The sequence below is a fragment of the Vanellus vanellus genome, assembly GCF_965231255.1.
Source record: "Vanellus vanellus genome assembly, chromosome: 7".
Classification (NCBI taxonomy): Eukaryota; Metazoa; Chordata; class Aves; order Charadriiformes; family Charadriidae; genus Vanellus; species Vanellus vanellus.
The window spans coordinates 518380-544543 of NC_138912.1; the positions used below are offsets into that span (position 1 = coordinate 518380).

General features: G+C 51.0%; 1 protein-coding gene across 1 annotated transcript in view; it reads right to left on the minus strand.

Moving 5' to 3' along the window:
* INPP5A (inositol polyphosphate-5-phosphatase A) overlaps nucleotides 1-22378 on the minus strand; it is a gene marked incomplete at its 5' end in the record, with an annotated part of 249378 nt that extends 227000 nt beyond the window's left edge. Inside the window, one exon of the mRNA XM_082486228.1 lies at nucleotides 22304-22378. Within this exon, the coding sequence (XP_082342354.1) occupies nucleotides 22304-22378 (75 nt within the window). The remainder of the gene's footprint in view (nucleotides 1-22303) is intronic.
* Nucleotides 22379-26164: the final 3786 nt, after the last annotated feature.

A 26164-nucleotide genomic window follows, 5' to 3' on the forward strand; every position in this document is an offset into this window, starting at 1 on the left:
CATCACGCCAGGCATCACCTGCACTGAAAACACTTTGATTACATTAGAGGAGCTCAGGGAAACTAAATTCCACTGTAAGTGTTGGTAAACAATGCACCCGTCCCTTAAAACCCAACCTTCTGTTTAGCCTTTGCATCTCTATTACACCTAAAAGTGGTGTGTATATATACACACAGACACAAACACATGGGGGGGGAGGGGGGCATGTGTAAAGTAATGACAGTTTAAAAAGAAGCTACCTTGCTCCTATATTTTCGTTAAATTATTATTACAACCATGACATTGCATTCAATCTATATACATCCATGCACAGTACTTCATGACAACAAGCAAATTACAATAAAAATATTGCCCTACCAATGTAAAATATGGTGTATCGGTTTTTAAAAAGTTGTGCAAGACGACAGTTCAGGAAATAAATAGAAAATCCACCAACACTTGCAGGTAGCTCTCAAGTGTAGCCACAACTTCTTTGCTTGAAGATAACTGGAAATCCACGTTATTTGTAATAACACCATAAAGTGTAACTGAATGAAATACATCGTGAGAGGCTCACGACGAGTGTGGGAAAGCAACGGCCGTTTCACAAACACATGACAACTCCTTTACAAACAGTGACTCATTGTGATTATTTTCACAGACCACTTTTCAAGTAATTAATATGCTTTGAGAAGAAGAAGCCTTATTTCAGTGAGTATCTGAAAAAAGCATATTAATCTGTAACACATAAAGGTCTCTTCAAAACCTTAAAGGATTTGCTGAGCGTAATTGTTAATACTTTGCATGTCTGCTTTGATTATGTTTGACATAGTTTCCATATGGAAACTTATGCCAAATTTCATCAAGAGCTTTATTTAGTTTAAAATGTCAATCCATCTAATGTAATAAATATTTGTGGATATAGGAAAACATCACCTTTGTGGGTTATCCTTATACAAAAGGGTGAGAGAATTCACACACAGCTTCACTCAAATGCTTCCCGTTTCCTTCCTGAATAATACATACCTTCTTATTCTCCAACCCAATTCTGAGCTGTTTCTCTTTGAAAACAGCTATTTTTGGTTCACTATTTATATTCGTGGCAAATCCGGTTTGTTACACTCACACTGAAAGGCTCGAGGGTCCACTGAAGCGACATAGATAAGGGTCTTAGCTTATGAAATCTCTCAGCAAAACAAACAGAATTATTTGACAAACTAGTGTTGGACATAATGGCCTCATGCTAATCAGTCAAGTTACAAGAAAAATAAATATATATCCTGCCATCTTCCTATTTCAGTCTTCCATGTACACAGTCACAGAGTTTCTGTGGTACGTAATGCACAACCACTGAGCTATGTGAGAAACGGAAGCAACGACGTTAAGGCCAAAACTTAGGTCAAAAATTTCAAATAATTTTCACGAGAGACTATCATTACAAGTTCACGTCTCATTTAAAATACCACCAAGCCACAGCGCTGTCAGGAAGCAGTCAGGTAAGCGCCTGGGACCACGTCTGGAGCCCACCTAACCCCAACCTCACCCCACGCCAAAGACAACCCTGCTGCAGAGGTCACGGTGCCCAGCGCTACCAGCGCGCGCAGGTCCGCCCCAACGGCTCTCCGCGCTCCTTCCACCCCCGCCGGGGAACCCACGGGCGGCGGGGAAACCGGCAGCTCTCGCCGCTCCCCCACCCTCTGGGCAAACCATGAATAAAACTGGGGGATTCAGAAGTTTTAAAACATGGAAGACTAGGTTCCAAACATGACACAAATACACAAATTGAGAAGGTAACTGCGCTTTAAGCTTTCTGCATACCAAACGAGATGAGGTAACAGAGTTCATCTCGCTCACTGACAGCAGTAACTGACGTCAGTATAGACGACATACGTACTGCTGCGACATACCAACTAAAACCAATCATGCCGAAGGAAGATAACCAACAGTGATTGCGTTTGGGATTTGTACTCTTTAGCTCTTTGCCAGCTTTAAAGACTAGCAGACTACTAAGCTAGTTTTAAATAATGTCTTAAAACCAACTCATTCTGTTTTACAAGTTGAAAAAGGGTCTATTTCCAGACCTGCTAATCCTAGATGATGTTGAACTAGCAAATTAGCAGCTACTTGGTACAAATCCAGCAACTCGCGTGTTTTCATTTCCATATTATCTCCAGCGCTCCACGACGGAGCACATCGAATGCTACGAGAGACGGCCGCTCTCGCAGAACCAGGCTCCGCGCAGCACCACGCTCCGCCTCGCGGGAAACCAGCTGCTCGCAGGAGCCTTCAGCAAGTTGATCGTATGGCTGCTGTCAGAAATGAAGTCACTTTTCCATAATTGCTGGGAATGTCTAAGCCGAGTTTAAAAAAAGAACAGCAACTTTAGAAGAAAAAAAAAAAAAGAAAGAAAAAACAGTTCACAGATGGCAAGCAGCGCTGCTCACGGCCGGAGGTTTAAGGAGGTCTTGTCAAATGAAGACGGCAGACATATTTCAAAAAATCCTCAATTAAACAAAACAAGGTAGAACAGAAGTAACCTTAAAAAAAGAGGAAACGTGCCAAGTCTGATGCTGCCAGCGGTTGCGAAGAACACTCAAATAAGTAAACAAGATGCAGCAATAAATTCCAGCGAAACTCCGAAGCACTACTAAACGAAAGCAGGCAGGTTTTTGTCCCCGCCTTGGTTTCATGCTCTGCGATTTATCAGACGAGTAAATCCCTCTGAAGTAAGGCAGTCTAGATAAAGGCCATTTCAGACAACCGTGCATTTCAATTTTTATCATCATGCCTACTGAGCTGTTGAACTACTTTACAAATAGTACCATATTTGGTGCCACTAACCAGAAACACCCACAGTGGACGTTTTCAGAGACCCGCGAGGAGTACAGGCATTTTAAGAACTGGTTCCCGCTATCCTTCACTTTCACACCCAAAGCAGCCGTATGCTGGATTTCCTCTTCAGACCACGCTCGTCGCTAAAGAGCGCCTCTGTGTTAGGGGAAGTCGGGGAGAAGAGTGGCAGTGTTACCGTGGGAGCGAGTACCGAACAGCGCAGGAACCAGCCGGGAGTTTGCCGCTAGGGCAGACTGTGGACCTTCACAGGTGGTGCAGCTATTCGCCGAAGTAATCTCGCCTATATTCTCTGTTTCATTATTTAAGCAAAACCCAGCACTTTATTAGAAAAAAACCCAAAACTGTAGAACAGGCTCTACAAACACAAGACATCTATTCCAAGCACTAGATACCTACAGCTCTGCTGCCCGTGCACACCGCAATTACTCACTTGTCAGGTGCACGGGAAATTTAAATGAGCTTTGTTAATGCCACGTCTGTTGGCATTTGCTTTGCATTTTTCCACAAGGTAAAACGCTTGCTGTACTCCAGGTTCTGCAGCAGGCACTGAATTTTAGGAAGGTTTTACAAACGCTCTGTGTTCCCATACTGAGACCTTGTCTTCTCAGTAGAGGCGATCATTTACAAGGCATTTGTACTGCAAATCGTACTTGTCACTGCACTCTCCAGGTGCCATGAGCTTAAATAATCACCAATAGCTCAGTTCAGTTGCTACTCCTATTTTAGATTCCTAAATAGCTAGCCGATCTGACAGTATACTTCGGAAATATTTATGCAACACAGCTTCAGACAATTTCAATTTTACCCATCTTTGAAGCACAGGCGATACTAAAATGAGGAGAAAAGGTGCAAGACAGGCAGGCAGAGAGAAGGGAGGGCAGTGCTGCCATGAAGCCCAGGTTCCCCTTTCAAACCCCGCTGAGAACAACGAGCACTGAAGAGCTTTACCATCTCTCTAGTAAAATATATGAGATACAGTTCACCGTGGCAGTTTGTATCACCCCCGTTCACATTACATTTTTCTTGTCAGGAGTCAGTCCCTCTCAAAATACTAAAAAAAAAAAAAAAAACAAAACCCACCACCCACCCAAAACAAAACAAAATCAAAAAACCCAACCCACCAGCAAAACCCCTGCCCCCCCCCAAATCACCAGCACCACAAAAAAAACAAAAGACACCCCCCCCCCACCCCCCCCCAAAACAACCAAGCCACCCTTCTAAACTCCGGAGCTAAGTCCCGTCACCACGCTCACCGCTCTCCGTGGCCCAGACACCCCCGGAGACGTGGCCCGCTGGCACCCCGTCCTTCGGCGCAGCCGCAGCGCGTATGCACAGCTGCCGGTGCAATGCCTTGGCAAAAGGCAACGAAGGACAAAAACCGGGTGTAAACGAAGGCAGTAGCACCGGTTTTAGGACTACTTCTGCAGATCTCCTTCAGACCACTGCAGCACATGTCCACCTTTAGTCCCAACGCCACTCACACTGACAGGAACGGCAACCAAAAAAGCTGCAATTCAGAGTTTTCTGAAGGTCTGTAGTATTTAATTGAAGCAGTGTTTCAGTAGCTCTACCAATTGTCCTAAGATATAAGGCAAATAGCCCCTCTGGTTATTTTTTTAGTGACTTCCCATAGCCTCCTTGCTTTATTAGCTTTTTAAAGGCAAATTTGCCTGTAGATCACTTGGTTCAGTGATCAGAGGGAAGGTGCTACAGACACACAAAACCCGGCCGAGGACAACCCCACAATAAACAAGCAGACACGCTTTTCCCCCAGTATTCGCTCGGCTCGCCTTCCACCTCTGAAGGAAGTGACGCAGTGCATGAAGTTTCCTGGAACAGGCAAGGGCCACAGTTCTCTGGAAAGGCAAATCACTCCCGAGCACACTGACCTGTGAGGAGACCTTTTATTCAAAGGTCTCGGTACTCCAAATACAGTACTCAAAATGGGATTTTCTCTCAGATACAGAACTGAGCACTTTGGGAGGAATGCAGTTTCTACCAGGTCTTCTCAGAGACCTGATAACATCTATTTCCAAAATGAATTAAAGAATTCCACTTGAACTCACGCTTACCTAAATTATTTGGGAAAAGCACACGTTTGGCTCCCGTGGTAAGTCACAGCTAGTGTTTTGAGAGATACGGAAAGGTCAACTAAAGTAAATCCCCCAATTTCAAATTTGGATTAGTCTACCTATTGTATTCTCACGTTATGATTTCCTTATTGCTGTAAATAATTGCACATTCCCACAGTTCTTTTACTGAAGGTAAGATTATATTTAAAATTATGTACATCAGGTTGGGCGCAGGAATGAAAGGAAAAGTTGTTCTGAAACATCGGGCAAATAGTACAGGAAGCCCACGAACACCTCTACCTATTGGCACTGACGCCATAAACTTCCCATTCTTTAGCTTAAAATATACTATTAAGGGAAAAATTTTAAGCAAGCATTTGCCATCCCTGCCTTCTCCCCATTTTAAGCAAGGAAAAGCATGAAAAATGAAACAGAACACATGGAATAGGCTAATAAGCTGTCTGTATGAATGCCACATTTCAGAAACATTATTGGAAATTCCCACATTAAAAAAAAAATCTTCAGAAGTTTTCCCACTGCTTTCTATACTCATTTAATGAGAGCAATCGGCTATTTCCATTTTCTTAAAGCTTTTAAGTTCATGGATTTAATTAAGAGGTTTTTGGAAGATGCGCTGTGAAGACAAAGTAAAAACTTCAGTTCTGCCGAGATCTCCGGATAACGTCTGCACATTTTTCAACTAATTAAAATACCACTGAGCCTTCTGAAAATCCGGAGCGGCTAGAGGAATTTCCCTCTAGGATGATATCATGCGAGGAAACGTCAGTATCTGTATATTTCAAGTGAACACAGTTGAAGTGCTATCTAACATATTTTCCAATTTTCAACAAAAGCTCCAAGGAACACAGTTAAGTGATCCAATCAATTATTTACAGACCCTTCAGCAAAGCTAGCTTTTCACCAACACTAAGGGAAATTCACCAAAGTTTTTTTTCTTATATTTGGAAGAAAAACCAGTAACAATATTCCTTCCAAGTATGAGGCTTTGTAACACTAACTTTTAATTTGTTAGGGATTTGGGGTTTTTTGTTTTTCTGGGTTTTTTTTTGTTTGTTTGTTTGTTTTTTATTATTATTATTATTAGGGTTGGGGGGTTTTGGTTTGTTTTTAAACAAATGTCTCTTATCCAGGATATTCATTAAGAGTTCTGTATTTGTGGGCCAAGGCAGTGAAATAGCTGTGTTTCTAAATAGGAACACCGTCCATCCTCCCCTGCTCCAGTCCTTGGAGCTTCTGGATCCCATTGCAGGAGCTGAACCTAAAAATCACAAACTGTTCAGAACAGAGCAACCTTCCGTGCATTTGGGGTGTGCAGCATGTGGATGGTGGAGAGCCCTTGCAACCTTGGGGGTTGGACTAGACAATCTTTAAATGTTCTGTCCAATCCAAACCATTCTGTGAACTGTAAATCCACATTGTGTTATGCCTTCGACCCCTGGGAGCGGGTGCCACAAGAGCAGTGGCAAACTGATTACGTGGGCCCCTTCAAGAGGTTGAAGGGGGGGTTGTATTAACTGATTTCAACTATAAGAGAGCACGGACTGGACAAAAAGATGGAACTAATAAATTAGATATTCAGCTTGGATCCCAGTATGGGTCAGCCACAGAAGCTGCAAGGGACACAAATGGTACCTTTGCAACCAGTGTAATAATAGGGGGATGCGGCTGTACCGCGTGACGCGCTCTTAACTGTTCATATGGTGCAGATTTAGTTTTGGCCACTGAGCATGTCCAAAACTAAAATCACACCATCCACAAGTATCCACCAAGCCTGTAGGACAGTATCCATATTAGTGCTGTAAGATGGGGGAAATAGATGGGGAATTGATAGGTGAAGCATTAACTATTCCAGAATACATCCAGAGCGTGACCCGTATGTACATGGGTTGTGCCTCTCTTAGGACTGCAAAGTCTCCATCCTCGGAGGCACTCAAAAGCTGGCTCTCTGGAGACAGCCCTGGGCAACCAGCTGTAGGTGACCCTGCTTGAGCAGGGGGTTGGACCAGATGATCTCTAGAGGTCCCTTTCAACCTCAACCATTCTGTGATTCTGTAGCACAATGGGGTCCCCCCATTGCTGCCATCTTCCCGATGCGGCCCTGCAGAGGCTTTCAGGACAAAACCATGCGTGTGAACCCTGAGCAGCAGGTAGGACAGAGACTCTCCACCAAAGCAATAATGTAGCTGCAACAACGCTTTCTGTTCGCAGGTTGTTGACCACTAAGGAAACGCACGATGAGTTTTCCTAATGCAGATTTTTGGGAACATCCCCTCCTGTGAAACACCCAGGAGCTTCAGAATCACCTCTGAACTCTGCAACGACCCGTCTGCCTCCAGCACGGCCCACGCGTGAACTGCACCGCTGCCGGTTCGGATGCGTGGGGAAGCACTCGCCCCCCCCAGCCTCTGCTGCGCCGTACGGCGGGACTGCTGCGCTCGCTCGCAAACAGCCCCGCGGCAGAGCGCCCACAGCACGGCAGAGGTGCAGCAGGAGGCGCACAGAGCCACGGACTGGGAGCACTGGAGCACTGCATGAACCCCCAAAACAGAGGAGGATCAGCCCCCGGCCCTGAGGAGCCCCTCCGTACACCTCTCCCCTCTCTGCAGCACTTCATCCTCCTGCTGCACCGGACAGCCCCGTACAAGGCGCAGCAGCGGCTGCCTGTGACAGCGGCAGAAAGCCCCGCTCTCGGGGGCTGCTGAGGCATGCTGCCGCCCCGGCCTCCTCCCCTCCGCGGCGGCCAGGAGACGTGCCCGGGTGGCTGCGGGAGTGCTGCCGGGGGTTGCCAAATCTGCAGGGGAACAGCCGAGATTGGAGCTCAGAGAGGGAACGGGGAGATGGAGAGACCGCGCTGTAAATACCTGTGGCCTCGAGAGACTCCACCAGCCTCGCCTCGCCTCCCGCCACGAGCAGAGCATCCTCCAAACCTGCCACCTCCGCCTGCGCTGTCCCCAGCGCCCGGAGCCACCCGCTCCCCGAGAAACCGCCTGCCAGCACACGCCGTCCCCGCGCCGGCAGAAAGAGCGGAGAGGCAGCACTGGGACACGGTGGCGAACTGGGCGACACCCTTAAGCCAGGCAGCAGCCAGATTTGAGATCAGGGGTGGAATTCCTCTGGGCAGAGGGAAGGGCCTGAACCTGCCCTGCTGCCGGAGGCGACGCGCGGCAGCCCCAGCGCGCCGGGCGAGCCCCGTCCTGCCCAGCACGGCCCCGCTCCCCTCCGTGACACGGCCCCGCGCCCCAGGACTGACACCGCCATACAGCGCCTCGGACAGAGCGGACACGACGTTTCTCAGAAGCGGTGCAGAGGTTTCTAAAGTACTGGCAGAAGCTTCACTCTCTACGCTCCAACTACACCACATGAATTATTGCAAATAGGAATGGCGAGTCGCCTTGCCTTACGCTACCAGGTGATAGTACAAAGCAAAAAAAAAAAAAAAAAAAAGAGTATTCCTCTTCTCTTGTACATTTTTGTACAATGACAACATCTCTTCCCAGTTCTCAACCCAGTTCTTTGGGCCAATCACGCTTCAAGTAACAAACAGTAACACTGCACACACAGTAGTAGATAAAATACAAACAGGTAAGCGAAGCGGCGGTTCGGCTATCTAATCTCTTCCCCTCACGCACCTTTGCTGTTACTGCGTTTGGGGCAAATATCACATCCCTCAGCGAACGCTGCGACCCGCTGCTCTTACCGCCTCGGCCACTTGTAACCAGTGCCTCTGCTCCTACCACCCCTCCGCTTCTGAAGTAATCAGGAACAGTGTATTTATTCGCTACCGAAATGTCAGCAGAAAAGCAAACAAACAAAAATCCATCAGAGCGGAAAACCTGACTTAGAGACTTCAGTTTCAGCACACTAATAAGCATATGAGGCAGCTTTCAGAAGACTTAGGGAAACTTTATAAGCCGACAGTCAATGTGCACATTTTCCCACAAGCTTTCAGGAAAGCAGGACAGCCTTTGTTTTCAAATGCGCATGTTCCAGCTCCTGGACCAAAGTCACTCTGCAAAGCATTCAGGAATGGTCCACATCCATAACAGAACAGCAGATAAAAAGGGAACAAGGATTAGCCACAAAAAGATGAACTAAGAAGTAGGCAGTCGTCTTCTGCAAGTGGTGGAAAGCAACCGGCAACGGCATCAGCAACAAAAACACAAGGGAGAACAGAAAGATACACATAACGCCTGCCTGCAGAGAGTCCCAGGCTGGTTGAGGCTGGCAGGGACCCCTGGAGGTCTCCCGCTCCAGCCCCCGCCCCCGCGAGGTCCCGCGCAGCCGGTCGCCCAGGACCGCGTCTGACGACCTCCCGGGACGAAGACTCCCCAGCCTCCCCGGGCAGCCCGTGCCACCGCTCGGCGCCCCTCGCGCTCGAAAGGCGTTTCCTTACGTGCCTTTCTTGCACTGCTCTGAACCTCACATAAAGCAAACCTATCTGCTTAACATGGATTTTCATTATACAACACTGAATATTCACATACAAATGAAAAACTCATTAGTTTGGCAAAAGTTCATTATTTTAAGCAACACAAGCAAGCCTTGCACCAAAATTCCTTCTACTTTGTCGAGGATCTATCCCTTCACCCGGCTCACACAGCTCTGTCTTCACCAACCCTGGCATACACTGCGCTTTCCACACACTCCCTTCAGTAAGACTGTAACGGCATCGATAGCCTGTAAGAACAAGTAGATCCACACAGCATCAGTTCCTTTCCCACTTTTTCCCAAGTTATATTAAAGATCTTTGTTTGTTGAGTCAAGTAAAAAGTGCACAGTGGTCATAAAACACAAATACTTTAATATTTAGTAAGGACAGCTGAAGGGAAAAGGCTTTGCTTGCTTTTTGCTGAAAACCGCTGTCCCACAAGACAAATGAAAATTGGCTTCACGATCTTGCAAGCAGCCAAGCCTGGATAAGGTCTGTCCTCCGAGCCCAGAAAAACAACATTGCCAGTTCAAGAAAACAAACTTGCTTTAGCAGAAGATTTTTGGGTCACGTCCAGTTCTCTGAAGTGAGTGGGTTGGTCCTATCATACTGTTCCACCCAGTTCTTGACTCCTTCATGTGCCTGGCAACATTTGAAGTTAAAAATAAATTTAAAAAAAAATAAATAAAATAGTTCTTCCATTTCTTCCTCCAGTAAAAAGCACGACAGGAATTCTATACCAACACTTTCACTTTGAACAGCTGTTTTTAAAAAATAATTTTGAATGGCGAGGTCAGGGCCACAGACAGCCAATGCTTTTGTCGAAGGGAACCTTCTTTGTGCAAACCTGTGCAATAACGGCTCAGCGACAGCCGTCCGCCCAGCGTTACATATAAGTGTCTTCACCGCCCAGTTAGTCCTATGAAGAGCTGTAATTCTGTTCCTAAATAAACAAAATTCTGAAGTAGTTACAATATAGCTAATGCTGGCTGATGGTACTTAATGAATAAAGAATTCCCTCAAGTGATTTTTGAACAATTTCTTTTAATGTTTGGTTGACACGTAAATAAACACTGCCAAACACAGTTCAGCCTACATTTCTGAAATGTTCCTATGGGAAAACTAGTTTTGCTTTTCCCACTGGGACTGGTAAAGCCTCTAAAATTAGAAAGTTTGCCACATCAGAAAAAATAAAAAATTCAAAACAAGCTCCCATGGGATCACTTAAAAGGCTTTAAAGTTCAGAATTCAGAATTCCGTCCTGCTCAGACGGGCTGCCTGCCGCTCACCGTTCATCCGCCGCGGTGCTAAGGGCACGCTCCGCGGCTGCTCCGAGGCGCCCGGCCGATCATATGCACTGCCTTGCCAATACATTCACGGGCAATAAAAAAAAAAAAAAAATATATCTCTTTTCAAGAACGCAATGGAAACTGGAAAAGGAAGAGAGAACAAGTATGGGCAGCTCTACCTCGCGCACAGTACAACAAACGAGTTTTGGATACGGCGTGTTCCCATGGTACTTAATGCCCGTGATCAGCCGCCCCCGCGGCGTGCTGGTGAGGCCTTTCAGTAAGAGCTGAACTCTCTGGAGAAAGGTGACTCTACTTAACATCCCGTCAAGAGTCTTTGCAAGCCTCACCAAAACGCAGACTGAGACGGAGCGTCCTTCCCTGCTCTTACTTACGCCCGTAAGTAGATAGACTTTAAAAGAAAAAGTCTATAAAGAGCTAGCTTTGTCACTCGAGCTTGCGCAAGCCGAAGGAAGCCCCCACTGCGCAGGAGGCTCCCGTCGCTTGTGTTAACGAAGCCTTGTTTCGCCGGGAACTTCTCCAGGACTAAGATGTGGTGTGTGCCCACACAAGCCGTGTTGGAGGCAGTACGTGGCGCTTCTCTGCCTTCCTCAAACCAAAGGGGAAAGAATGAGCCATGGTGCTGTCTCGCCCACCCGGCGCGCTGCCGGGTCACCCCGACACAGCTCGCCGCTCCACTCGGGCTCGCAGCCCAAAGGGAGAGCACCGCGGCGCCTGCGGAGCCGCTCTCACCGGCTGCGCGCCCTCGCAGCGGCCCACCTCGCCGTCCCCAACTTCAGCACCTTCGCAGCATCCTTCTGAGCGCAAAGCGGAACCCTCACTTCCAATCTCGGAGGAGGATCTGGGACACCGTGTCACAGCCGGTCACAAGCATGGGAACGCCTTCGGTGGCAGCTCGAGGCGCAATCGCCCGGGGGAACTGCTGCCACCTGCCCGGGGCCACGCGGGATCCTCGTGGCTGAACGCAAACTGAACCCCGATCTCCACAGCCTCGGCCAGCGATCCCACCACCGAACACCCTTCCTCCTGGTACACCTGGAAAACACCTTTTGCCCTGCAGCTGTTAACTTGTTCTCACTGCCCCTCTGCGATGCAGGCAGCCGTCCCTCTGCCCACTGCACCCATGGCTGCTGTGCCCGCACAGCGATCTGCAGCTGCGAGTTCCGCAATCTAACCCTCTATCGGTTCCACATTTGTGCTTAATTTAACACCACGTATTTTGTGTTGCAAAGAAAAACACCCAAACAACCTCGTTTCAGCACCATTCCGTGCACTCTACTCCTACACGGCTGAGAAGAGAAGCACACGGCTTCTGTACGTGAGCAAACCATTACAAATCAACATTTTTTAATTCTAGCTCTCTGAAGACTGAACAAACGTGGGTTCCTCCCCGTGACTAAACGCCGTGCTGCTAGCACTTCTGGAGCTGTCGACGAACCGCGAGCAGCAGACAGGCTTTGAAAACAGTAGGCAATTCCAGATTCTTTTTTTGAACTTACAAAGAGGTCCCGCAGGATGGCCAAGATCTCCTGCTCCTCCGCCCAGCACCCTGTTTGGGTCTGCACAGAATGGTTTGGGTTGAAGGGAGCGTTAAAGGCCATCCAGGGCCAGGGACATCTTCCACTAGCCCAGGGTGCCCAAAGCGGGCAGGGGCAGACCAGCACGTCTCGCCGCCGTCGCCTTGCTGCTGCTGCTGCTCCTCCATCACTTCTGGTCAGCTTACGGGGTTTTTTATCTCCGCTATGATTTCACCTCACATTAAAGCCTCTCCTTACAAGAGTTTCTGACTGCAAATTATTAGAAAAGAAACTGAGATGAAGCCAATGGAAACCAAGGAGACAGAAAAGGTAGGGCCGGCGGGGCATTTAAAAATGTCTATTCGGCAAGGAATACAGGCGGGATAGCTCTTCATTAATTTGGGAAGAGGTGCAAGAAAAGACTAGAAGATATTTTACTGAGGACAACCCAAAATCTGAAGTGAAAATCCTTCCAGTCACAAACCACAATGTGAAATGAAAGTCCTCCCGTTGCAACTTCAGATTTGTAATCGCAGCCCTCAGCCGGCAGCATCACCGGCGAGACCGCATCTGGACTATTGTGTCCAGTTCTGGGCCCCTCAGTTCAAGAGGGACAGAGAGCTGCTGGAGAGAGTCCAGCGTAGGGCAACTAAGATGATTAAGGGAGTGGAGCATCTCCCTTATGAGGAAAGACTGAGGGAGCTGGGTCTCTTTAGTTTGGAGAAGAGGAGACTGAGGGGTGATCTTATTAGCGTTTATAAATATATAGAGGGGGAATGTCATGAGGATGGAGCCAGGCTCTTCTCAGTAGCAACCAGTGATAGGACAAGGGGTAATGGATTCAAGCTGGAAGACAAGAGGTTCCACTTAAATTTGAGAAGAAACTTCTTCTCCGTGAGGGTGACAGAGCACTGGCACAGGCTGCCCAGGGAGGTTGTGGAGTCTCCTTCTCTGGAGACATTCAAAACTCGCCTGGACGCCTTCCTGTGCGACCTCATCTAGGTGTTCCTGCTCCGACAGGGGGATTGGACTAGATGATCTTTTGAGGTCCCTTCCAATCCTTAGCATACTGTGATACCGTGATCACCTCCCATCACCAGCACTGGGTCCCGGGGCTGAGCCAAAGCCCGGTAAATGTCCGGGTACCGGTAAGAGTCAGTCAAACATCTAAATGCTGTTTGAACGGGCATGTAAGCTACCTATACCGTGAGAGAAAACTTTTTGTGTTCTCATGTTGTTTTGGTTTTTTTTGTTTGTTTTTTGTTTTTTTTTTAATTACTTTTCTTAGCTTTAATTTTCTACTTTCAAGGATATTATCTGTTAAAGCTGACAGACTCATGAAGACAAGTGCTTAACAGCTTGAAGACAATCTTAATTATGACTTCAAAATATACAAAAGCAATGATGACTTTTGTTTGCTGTCAGTAAACACTTTAATTTTAGTATCTTTTCCAATAACATATTAGAAATGAAAGCGATGAAATTGCACATTTACATTAAAAAATGATGCACGAATAATGAAAGCAGCGCTAAAAGAACACGCTGAGTAACTACTATATTCCATTGGAAAAAAGGCAGTAAAAGAAACATTTTACTTGTAATACTCCCTCTTCCCCAGTCTGATGATTATTGTGCTTAATCTGACCTTTTCCGCAATATGAAATAACGTATTTCCCTGGAACTTTCATCAGGGGAAGACTCCTTGCTGCTTCAGTAATAAAGGTGCAAGAGGGATGCTAAATGCCCCGTGACAGGCTACTCCAGCAGTCAAAGGCAGAAAGGCGTGTTCTTTCTCTGACCACTTCTATTCACTGCCAAGAGTGAATAAAGATGGTTAGAAAACACCGAATAAAGTATCAGACTACACTAACGTAGATATATTTTGATAACTTCCACACACTAGAAGCGCGCCCCTGGCTTGCAGGCAGACCTGCCTGCCTTTCTCCTTTTTTCCGAATGACGGTAAGAGTGAGTTTGTGGGCAGAGGACGAGGTGAAACTACGGCCAAAGCAGCTGCTGGGGCGGCGAGGAGAGAGCTCCCAGGGCGCCCACGTCGGGCCCGTCTGTCTTCCGCGGCAGTTCAGCAATTTGATCTCCTCGTCTCAGGCGGATGCCACGGAACGGTGCGTTGGCCTGTGCTGGTGGAGAAGCAGCTTTGAGCTTAACCTCGTGGAATCGCCTCTTCGACAGAGAGCAACGCACTCATTGCGTCAAAGGCGGCGCAACGGCGTTTCAAGGCCCGAGATAAAGCTCCACGCAAAGCGGTTTTGTAACGCCACGGGAGTTACTTCACTGGAAGTACGCCGTCCTGGCGCTGTCTTTAACAGGCCCGTTACCCGGCGCACCCCTGGGGCCCGCAGGACGTGCGATAATAAGTCGGATCCCCCTCGTTCGTCCTCAATCCCTGCGGCAGCGTAACAGCTCCTGCTTCCGGGGACAGGAACGGGCGGTCAGGCGGCCAAAGGCCCCTTCTGCACGGCTGCTGGGCACACGCAAAGCTGCCAGCGAAAAGGCTGCTTTTCTCAGGGCCACCCTCACTTCAAATAATAAATGAGGAATACGGGGAGAGCTGCCAGGAGGAGATAAGTATGCACAGCCCAAGAAAGGGAAAGAAAGCATCTGAGATAAAAAGAGGAAATGCATTTGCAGGGGGTGGAAGATACAAACAGTATGGTGAAATAAATAACAGAAAAGGGAAAAAGATGAAGAGCACGTAAACAACAGATCAGCCTTTTAGAAAAATCGTGAAATCCGAGGGCTTGACTGGTATTCTACGTGCAAATTCTGAAGTCAAATTCTGTGGTAAGAAAATTTATGATGAGAACTTTGAAACAGCAACAAAACCTTTAAAATTTGACCTTTACAAGAGTGCTCCTACAAGCTAATCAACGAACAGATTCACATGTAAAGCACTCTTCCTATGGTATCCGGCTCCCATTGCCTAATTTCATATTCAAATAGTTTGGGAATTAGATCCTCTCAAACCATCACATGGATACACTGGCAATTTGTGGAAAGCCAGCAAGTTACAAAAAGCTAACTCTACTGCACCTGCTATAAAACCACATTAACAGAAAACTGTACTTATATAATGCCCTTTGCCACTATTACTTCCTCATGTAAACATGTGCTCCAGCTGTTAATGGTAACACTTGATCAAAAGGAGAAGAAAGATGGTCCACAAGATAATCTTCGAGTTTCCTGCTTAAGGGAGGCTAAACACTGTACAAGCTCCTAATTAAAGCTCTTTCGCTCAGAGAATTGTAAAAATATCTGCTAAAAATTTTTGTTTGTTAAAAAAAAAAAAAAAAAAGTTTTTTTAAGCACACAACTCCCTCTTGGAGGAAACCCCCACCCCCTGCCTTGCCCGTACTACTACTGCTCCAATCGTCTTCGGCAGATTAGAGAAGAGCTTTTAAGTTTTACAAGTTTGTGGATGCCCAATAATGTGTCACTGCTTTACTGCACTACAGCTTCGGGTCCTGACCCTCATTTATACTTCAAGGGGGATCCGCTCTGCGGCTCACCCTCAGCTATCGCCGCTGATTACACCCGAAGGGCTGAAGGGAAGGGTCGGCTGTGGGCAGGACCTGCGCCGTCGCCGCACGAGCCCCGGGGGACGCGGGCCGGGACCCCAGCACAGAGCGGGCGGGGGATGCTCCCACCTGAGTGGGTGCGCTTGTTATAAATAACCCCACCGGCACACACCGCTGTGCCGCCCTGCGCCCAGCCTAGGCCAGGAGCTGAATTACTTGGGGAGCTGACACCCAGGAAGCCGTAAATCAGCACGAGTATTTAGAGCTTCTTCAGAAAGACCTCGTCAAAACCGCAGGCTTGTGAGCGCACCACTCTTGCTGCCCATATTTGACACTGCCACATACCTAAAACTAAATGAAGAAAGAGCTACAAACTGGTACATCCTCCCCCCAGCTTCCCTACAGTTTTTCCAAAGCACAAGTATCAGGAGTAAGATAGAACAAGACGCAGTGAAGGAGCTGCAAACCAGAACACCTTTTCACAGCAGCAGACTAAGAACGAGGCACGATGAGGGCTATTCAGCAGCCAGACACCATCACGTTGGGCCACCACTCAGCTTTGTTCAGTTGCACATCTGGGACAACAGCTGTATCCTGCTGCTAACGTGTTACAAACTATTTCATTCTCAAGATACAAAAGATCCCTCAATTATTAAAAATATCTTTTTTTCTTTTTTCAAATGAAAACCACTGTAAAGGGTAACCAAAACAGTTTTCTCCTCCCCATCATCATTTTCACATAGCTCAAGAAGTTTTAGGTACCAAATTCTGGTCTACCTCCTGCAAAGGGGGTTTAGAATTGAGTAAAAGAAAGAGTCTAAGGAACAGCATAAGCAGAAACTCTAAGAAAAACGTTGATTTGAGATTCTGCCATAGAAAACCAAACAAACAGAAGGCGGCAACAATGTTTAAGAAATTACCAGTGGTACACAACAAGACTAAAATCAGAAAGACGACACCAAAATAACCAGAAAATAGCAACTGAGGACTGCAGAAGTAGACAAAGAAAAAAGACAGATTAATTATTTTTAGGGTTCCCATAAGAGAGAACACTGAAAAATACTTTTTCATTGGCCTCCTATGTTATTGCTCAAGAGTATGTATTCCTAAAATGGAAGTCCTCAGTTAAGAGCGCGCAATTTTACAGCCTCACAGAAAGCAAGGGGATAAACAAGCCGGGTTTTGGGGCAGCCCCCGGGAACGAGCCAGAGCTGCCGAGTGCCAGACCGACCCCTCCGCGGCCAGGGCTCCTTCTGCAGCTCCGAGCAAGCTCTGGGGAGCACGGCGACAGGAGGCCGTGGCTCCAGAGCACGGGAACCCGCCGGGGACACCCGACCAGAGCCCTCATTGCTCCTCCGCCCCTCTTCCTGCAGGGACCCGACTCCTGTTCTTACCCCGCCTGGCCAGAAAGCGGGCGCTACCCCACCCCTCCCCGCCTGCAGGGTGCCCGCAGCCCCCGTCAGCCCCGCCGAATCTGGCAGAGATAATCCCTATATATATAACAGTGAAATAATGTATTTAAAAAAATAAAATAAATCACAATAACTCAAGTTACCTTTCACTCAGTCTAGTAGCTACGATTTGAAGAAAAGAGGGTGCCTTGGCTTGCAAGATGCTAGTCTTAATACTTATTTAGAAATCAAAACCTGATTAATACATTTTTCATCCTACCACATTTGGAATATCCCACAAAATTCAAATAATTATTGGGGGAGGGGACACGGACACAGAAAAATAAACAACAAACCCAAAAAAAAAAAAAAAATCCCTTATCGTTATCACCTAATACCAGCTAAATCCACAGATACCTAACATCAAAATAAAACTACACCCACCGTTTAAGGATCGGAAAATTAAGCTCAGATGCGATAAAGAGACATCGACACTGTGATCACCACCCACCAGAAGAGCAGGCTGGTTTTAAAAGTTATTACAGGAAGTATTTCTACTTCAAATTCAATTGATAAGACTTCAAATCTTAACAGAAGTGAAGGATATTCAAAGTTCATACTCAGAATTAAAGCAATAAGCGTACTCGTAATAGTAACACCACTACAAACAGGACTTGGAACAAGAAACTCCACCCCCGCCCTCTGCGTACTTATGAGAAAGGGAGACTTTCACCCACCCTGAGTAGGTTGCGGCCACTTGGGAACGCGAAATTCAGTGCCCCATCTCGGCACCGCCCCGCGCAGGCTGGTGCTCCGAACAGGCAGAGAAGATACAGGCAGGAGGGTAATGCTCTTAGTCGTTTAAAGGTCTTGAGTATCATCACCTAGCACCACACAGCAACTCCCTAGCCTACTTTCTCCCTGCCTTCTTTTTTAAAGAGTAAAATAACGTGTTCTGTTTAGCTTTGTCATCATTACACCTCTGTTCTGGCCCAAGTTCGCCCTGAGAATTTAAGAACTGCATCGACCTCCCGTTAGAGAAGAGCTCCGTACATTCAGTGGTATGAGCGCAGAAGGAAACGCTTTCAGAAGTACCTACCTGACTTCGGCTCACGTGTTCCAATTTCAAAGGAAACTGGAACAAATGAACTATTTTCCAACCCAAGCAGAAACGCTGGGACTCGTATGGCTAAGCCTGCTGGGCATATTGGAAATCTTTACCCGCAAGATCTATGCCCAGAGGTTGAAACAACATGGATTGTTACAGTCACCTACAACCGAAACACAGTAAGACACAATTTTCAAGTGTGAACACTGAGGTGTTTTTTCAATATTTGTGACCGCACCCAGCTAAATACGCAGCAAACAGTAACAACACTCCTGAGCCAAGAGAAACTGAATGGCAAAGATCATCGTCCGCCTCCATCCCGCCGAGACAACCGAAGCCCCATGGCTGCACCAACGCGCCGCGGGCAGTCAGGGAATCGTCTCCACGGCACGCAGCCCCACAGCCGCCCCGAGACCCCCGCCAGGGCGCAGGGACAGAGCCGGGGCGGCGGGGACCTGCCTGGCCCCAGGGCAGAGGTGCCTCCCACCACCCGTACCCGCGCGCCAGCCCGCTCCGCTCCTCGGCCAGAGCCACGCTGCGCCCGGCGCTGAGCCGCCCCGCGCCAAAACCCACACGTGTCCTCCGCCGACGTACTCTGCCTCAACGCGAAACCCTCCCGGCCCGGCCTGACCCCCCTGAGCGGGGTCCCGCGGACACGGCCGGGATCCCCCGTGCGCCCGAGGGCGTCCTCGGCCGAGCTCTGCGCAGGCGGGTTCGCGGCGCTCCATCGCAGATGCTCAGCACAACCCTCCGCCCGCGGCAGCGCCAGCTCACGCCCTCCACAGCTCCCCCCGACTCCCGCCTCCTGTCCCAGGCAAAAAGGAACCGCATTAAGCCATTTAAAAGTAACTGAAGAGAATGAAAAGGAAACAGCAGATAGGGGGAAAAGGCAACACGGTAAAGTAATTAAAATCCTATCCAATAAAAGCAGCGCAGCGCCGGGCAGATTGAGTTTGTGGCCACTGCAGCTCCTTGAAAGGTACACGCGAGGTTCTGCCCGTGCAGCCAGAGGAAGCGGAGAACCCAAGGGCCTGGGGGGAGAGGGAGAAGCTCGTGTCATGGAAGGGTTTGGGTTGGAAGGGACCTTTAAAGACCATCTCGTGCAGCCCCGCGCCAGGGGCAGGGGCATCAGAGGAGGGGAAAAGAGAGAAAGAGTGACCCACAGGTAACCTGAACTCCATCTCCCATTGTTAGCGAGAGTATACTGTGATAAAAACAGGAAATGTTTATACAGCAGGACAAACATTAAATGCTTACGTAAACACAAATGTACCAAAAACCATACGCATTCATATTCATGAGATGCACGTGTTCGTGAAACTTTGAAGAATATTTGTAGATCTAATACCGCATTAATGTTTTTAATGAAGCAGCAAAACTACTCGAGGAATGAAACAAACCCAGCACAGTCCCTCTTCACTGTTGACATGTTTATTCATGAGCTCCCAGGTCAGCATGGCAACAGGTTATTAGTGGATGTGGAGGGCTGGCAGGAGCAAACCAGTATGTTATCATAACTTGCTTCTGGCAATCGTAGGAGGAAAAAAAAAAAAAAAAAAAAAAAGCTATTTTCTCCTCTTTGCAAAGTTATACCCAGGTCAGCAATAGCAGTGATCTAGGAAAGACTATCCCACCCAGATGAACCTGCCCGCCAAAGATATTTTAAATTATTCTTCTATAAAATACCGGTCTCAACTGAAGCGCACTTGCGCGTGCAGCGTGTGCCAGCCGAGTAAACAGCGCTCACACAAAACACATCTAAAGTGCAAATCACGCTGCTGCCACGCAGTAATGTTCAGGCTGCTTTAAATAAACTGGCAAAAGGTTCATCGCAGAGCCACTCCGCGAGGGCGTGCTGGCACGGAAACGGGGAGCAGAATTCCCACCTGTGCGGGGTAAGAGCTCCGTCACCAGGAGACGCCCCTGGGACCCAGCCTGCCTGCAGCAGCCCTCTGCCCGGGGACACCCGCCCTGGAGCCCGGTGTGGGAACACGTCCCACAGGGCTTCTGCCCCCCGTGAACCAGATGCCCGGAGCCAGGGAAGGTGGGACTGTCTTAGTGCAGAGTGCTCGGATCTGACCGGCCCTTCCACTCGGGGTTTCTGCGCTGTCTCATGACAACACATACCATGGCACTACCCTGAAGTCCAACAACATTTGACTAAAAATGTAGTGTTTAAGTAAAGTATTTATCACCAACTCAAATTTGATATCATAAATGGAAAAGATGGATTAAAAGGAACTGGAAGTGGTTTTCCAGCCCAGCTTAGTTGAAGTCTATCAAAGCACAAGTCCTTGTTCATATCTGAAGTCACTCCAGGTCATAGCAGAGAAGCTTATTCCTCCACTGAAGAAAAGAGCCCAACAAGCAGAAACAGCCACTGGCAGCTCCACAAACCAAGCTAATGTCGTCTTTAATGTCGTCTTTATTGTGCCTGAATTGCACCAACATTACTCCAGAAACCTGACCGGGCAGTCGCCAGTCCCAACTCCAACAGCAACAAACCAGAAGCGTAATCACGAAAGTTCAGACCAGTCTTTCCATTCCCCACCCTGCAGTGGAACATATCCAAATAAGCCTGGATTTGTTGCTGTAGAAAACTAATTTTTCACCGCGAGGGAGTTGCTTGCTAGAGCGGAAGCGTTCCCCTCTTTGGTCACGCCGAACGATAAACAACAAATAGACTTCACCTTCTCCAGGAGCGCCAGTGAGTCTCAAAGACTAACTGGGAACAACTGGGAAATCGTTTAGGCTGACAGTACAGGATTGCTTCAGTGACAGTGCTCCGAAGCGGCCGCTTTTATCACTCTCAGCCGCAAGAGAAGGCAGGAGAGCACTCTGAACCACAGCGCTCGCCACGGGAGATAGCAGGCTCGGGTCAAACAGAGGTGTCCTCTTTAGGCTCTCGCAACAGGAACACCCAGGAGTAACGACCGGCAGCGTCCTGCCGAACACCATGCGGCTTTACTCACAAACAGGTACCGCACGAGCCTAAGGCCAACATCATGAAAATCACTACGAAATTATTTTCATGTTCATTTAACATATAAACAGACACATTTAAGTGTAAAAATAAATAACTGCGGTGATAACTCGTCAGAGTTCACTAAACTTGGTGAGAAGAGAACTGCATCCTTTGCCTACACACGTATCAATCAGAGCACGTACTTTAGGTCAGCTTTAAAGGCAATGAGAAAACAAAGCAAACTTTGCAGACTGGGAGGAGGGAAACCCCCCGAGCTTACTGTAGGGCCCGTGGGGATTTGTGCGTCGGGCTGGCGCACGCAGCGAAGCCAGTCCTAACGCGCACGGCAGGAGCGACAGGCAGCACGAGCCGGGACCCGCTTCTCCGGGGGATGAGCGCTGCTGCACTACCTGCAGCCCCCCCGACACCCCTTCGCGGTGCGTGACGTGCCACAGTTGCTCGGCGGCAGAAGCGCTTTGCCGCTGACCTCAGCGGTGCCGCAGCTCCCGCCGGGCACAGCCCGGGAGGTTGGGGCGCCCGGCGGCTGCTCCAGATGTTTGCAGACACCTGTCCCCGCCCAGGCGGACTCGCGAGAGAGCGCTCTCCCCCGCGCTCACCCACCGGTCCTACCAACTGTTGCGCTCGTCCTGTTGCCCGCGATGCCAAACGCCCCAGCGCCGCTCTGGGCACCCCCCGCTCGGCAGCCCCGGGAGCGCGGCGTCGCGCCGGAGGGCGCCCGGGGCCGGGGAGCCGCCGTTCGTGCCCGCGGGAGCGGGGCGGCCCCGGGTTCTCCTCCCCCGGGGATCACCGACCCTTCCGAACGGCGGCCCCGCAGGCAGCGGTAAAGGCGGGGCGGCCCCGGGAGGGCGCCTCGCTGCCGGCTGCGCATCCCCGCGGCCCGCTCCGGGCTTCCCGGGGCGGCAGAGCTCCCCCCCCCCCCCCCCCCTCCCCCGGCGCACCGGCCGGCTGCCGGGACAGCCCCCCACACCCTCCGCCGGTACTCGCGGCCGGCCGGGACCGGAGCGGGCGGGACGGAGCGGCAGCCGCGGGCGGGGGGACGGCGCTAGGACCGCGGAGACCCCGACCACCCCCCGGCGGGGCGCGCGCGGCCGCGGTACTTACGTCGTCAAAGAGGGACCCGACGTTGGCCGTCACCAGGAGCACCCCGGCGCCGGCCGCGGCCCCCTTCACCGCCATGGCGCCGGCGGCGGGCGGGCGGAAGCGCGGAGCGCGGCCGGCGGCGCTGCGGGGAGCCCGGGGGCGGGCGCGGGGCGCTGCGGGGAGCGGGGCGCCTGGCCCGCCCCGTCAGCGCGGCGAGTCCTCCCGGCGCGGGCAGCCCGCGGACATCCGCGCCGCGGCGGGCCGGCCGAGCCGCCCTGCGGCTGCTGCGGGGCCGCGGCGCTCAGCGCTCGCCCGCCGCCGCCGTCGTCGTCGCGCTGCTGCCGGGACGGCTCCCGCCGGCGGAGGCTGGCGCCGGGCCGCGGCGCATGGCAGGTCGGCGAGACGGGACGAGGCGGCCGGTGTCGGCGCGGCGGTGCTGGGCTGGGCGCTCCCGGTGGTGCTGTGCTGGGCTGGGCGGGTGCTGCGCGCACCGCACTGCTGCCGCCGCCGCCGCTCCCGGCTCTGGCGGCGCGGCGGGCGGGCCGGGCTAGGGCTCTGCGCCCGCGACGTCACAGCGGCCCCGCGCGGCTCTTAAAAGGGCAACGCCACCCCTCGGGAGGCCACCACCGCGCTGTCCCGCGCAGAGGGCCGGGCCGGGCGGGGCCGGCGGCGCTCACCTGGGCCAGGCCGGGGGCGAGGCCCGAGGCCCGGCGCTCGCCGGGGCCCTGCCCGGGGCGGCCCGGAGCGGGGCGGCGCGAACCCCGTGCCGCCTCTCGGCCGGCCCGAAAGCGCCCCAGAGCCCGGCGGCACCTGCGGAGGAGCGGCGGGTCCCACCGCGCCCTGCGGCGGCCGTGGTCGGGCTGTACCGCCGGGGCCGAAGCCGCCGTTTGCCCGCGGAGCGGGGGGGGGGCCGCGCAGAGCCGCGGGCGAAAGCACTCCTTGCGAAAGGAGTCTCTGCAGCGACTTGGCTGGAGAAAGCGGCGAGACGGTAAACGAGGCTCCGCTGCGCTGTGCGCCGCCGCCGCCGCTTACCCGCGTGTCGTGGGGGATCAGTAACGGGAGCACATCGCGCGGCCGCTCGTGCCGCGGGAGAGCTCCGGCGCGGACGGGGCCACCGCGGGCGGCAGAGCGGGACGCAGCGGGGGTCGGCGGCGCCGCGGGAGCTGCGGCAGAGAGCGGGCGGCGGCGCCGCGGCGGAGGCGCGAAGGGGAACCGCCACCGGCTGCGACATCCCTCGCGCTGGACGAGGGGCCTCGGCCGGAGGAGCGTGTGTGCCCCTGGCGGGAAACGGCGTGGGCACCGCTCCTCAGCAGAGCGTTACGTCTTCCCCCATCTCACCGTGTCTCCCCACGGAGGGCTCTCTCACGGGCGGCTCCAAACACGAGGCAAAGAAAACACATCTCCCGCATGGGCCTTCGGGTGTAGTCTGTGAAAAAAATACTGTACTTTGCATTGCAGGCGACAAAGCGTGCTTATGGTCAGTTAACAAGTCTCTCCCAAATCAAAGACGCGTTGGGTAACCGAGCGCAGCTGCTCCGCCTGCAGTGAAGGAGGGCTCAGGTGCGGCTGAAAGGTGGTTTCCACGGCGGGGGGCGGCGGGCAAAGGAGGGGTTGATACCCAACTGCTACTGCTGACGTCGGGGAAGGCACGAGGCCACGCGATTTTCTCGGTATTAAGAAAAAGAAAAAAAGAGCTGAATAAAGGCAGTCTTCCATTGTGGGATTCTCCATACTGTTATGATAATAGAAGTTATCAGCTGAACGCCACAGAAAGATACCTGAAACTACACGAGAGCAACATCCCCTAGAAAAAGTAATCCGTGAAGTAAGGCACTAGAAGAAGAGATCCAAATAATAAATCTGGTGTAAAACAAGCTGTAAAACAGCACTTAATCACACCTCTTTGGCAAGTTCAGTTGCCCAGGAGTATTTAAGGGATGTCTTCCTGGTGTCTTACGATTACGCTCCCTCCGCCTGCGGTCAGGAAAGGGGATTGAGCTGCCCTCCGTCCCCAGGTAGTCGCTGGGGGTAGCAGAACACAGACCAGCAGCCAGGCCCTTGGTTCGAGTTGGTTCCTCCGCAGGTTCCGCCGAGTGCTGCGGCGTGCTCACCGCACAGTCGCCGCGACCCAGCGCGACCAGAGCGGTGCCTCCGGGTGCTGCTGTCGCACGCCTGTAGTACGGAGAGTCTCCAACCAGGCACAGTGCGCGGGCCGGGCAGCCCCTGCCTCGCAGAGTGTCCGGCGCATTACAGGAAGGTGTTCCAGAACTGGGGGCGAGGGGAGGGAGCAGAGTCGCTGAAGTTGGGGATCCCAGGGGGCCTGAGACCCGCTGTGCAGCCGGGGCAGCTGGAGACACCCACAGGGTCAACCAGCTCCAAGCTGGGAAAACAGCGAGCGACTGCAGCAGGTGCCTGTATCTGAGAAGCCCCTACTTGGTAAAGGAAAGGCAAAATTATTCTCAGTATTCAGTGGCAAAAATAAATACTGTCAAGTACCGCTGACCCAGGGAAGCATCGATTTTGCCGTCCTATGGTGCTATTCACCGCGTTATAGTAGCGTATTACATCTACAGATAGACACGGGTGAAGGAACCTGTCAGCCAGCCTGCAAGAGGAGATGGCCATTTCCAGTGACAATGAACTTGAGGAGTCCTGTGAGGTCTCCTCTTTGTGGCACACTTTCCCAGGTAGGGATGCAAGTGGAATGACAGAAGCTCTGCTGGATCGCGACCACTGGCCGCCTTTGTCACAAGGTGCAAATGAAATATACAATTAAGTAAAAACCAAGTTGAAATTGTGGAAGTCTGCCTCATACGTGGGATACTCGCTGACCTCCAGTGAGCTATGCCGTACAGATAAACGCAGGGTGGCGTGTGCTCGTGCCCAGAGCCACTGAACACTGCCGGACTCCTCTGGACAACTTCTTCTGCGGTTTTGTGCAACTATTGCATAAAGTCGCACTGTAGACACCGTGATCTTACCTGGACGCAGCCACCAGAGGTATCAAAGATGAGTCAGCAAACATACCATCCTGATAGATCTTGACGTGTTTACACACAAGAAAAAAGAAAAAAGAGAGAGGAAAAAAAACCCTTCGCTGCTGCGTTTTTGGCACACAAGCCTTACACGGGTCAGCCCTCAGCGATTACATCAAAGTCAGGGTATGCTGGAGGAAGCTGTGTCAAATTACACCCAGCTGGAAAGGGATCCCGAGCCATATGGCATCCAGGTGAAAAGTTTGGCAGTGCTCAAGAACAGGAAACGAGAATGGGAAGTGGCTGCAGACCACAAGAAGTCACTTGTACAGAACCCGGGCAGCGATCACCGGGCTACAATGGATGTACTGTGCCAATTCCTTTGGTAGAGGAAGTACTACAGCATGGAAATGGCGCAACTGCAAGAAAGTAAAACGATGACCGAACGATGACTGAGCTGATGTCTGGGAATCCCGTGCGTTTTTCAAGGAAAGGAGTGGATAAAACCTGAGAAAACGGGAACACAAAATACTGTATCATCTAGGAAGCATTTTCAAAAGAGTTCCTGAGAGCTGACTCGGCCGATAGAGGATTATAACAGAAGCCATTTCCAAAAGCAAGAAATGCTGAACATCGAGCGAGGTGTACTGATGTCTCAGAGCTGTGGGTACGTGCGGGGAGGCGCAGGCCAAGCAGAACGCGCAGCGTCCCCAGAGGGGGGCAAAGGAGGCGTGAAGCAGCCGGTGCCAAGCGCAGAGCTGCCGTCTCGCCGGGGCTGTTAGTGGGCGACGGCTGCGGCAGCGCCATGAGCGATTCAGGCAGTGCCTGGGCAGAGGCAGAACTCCGACTCTGCTCTTTCGGGCGATGGATCCTAACTGCAGCCAGGTTTTTGCCCTTTTCTGCAGGG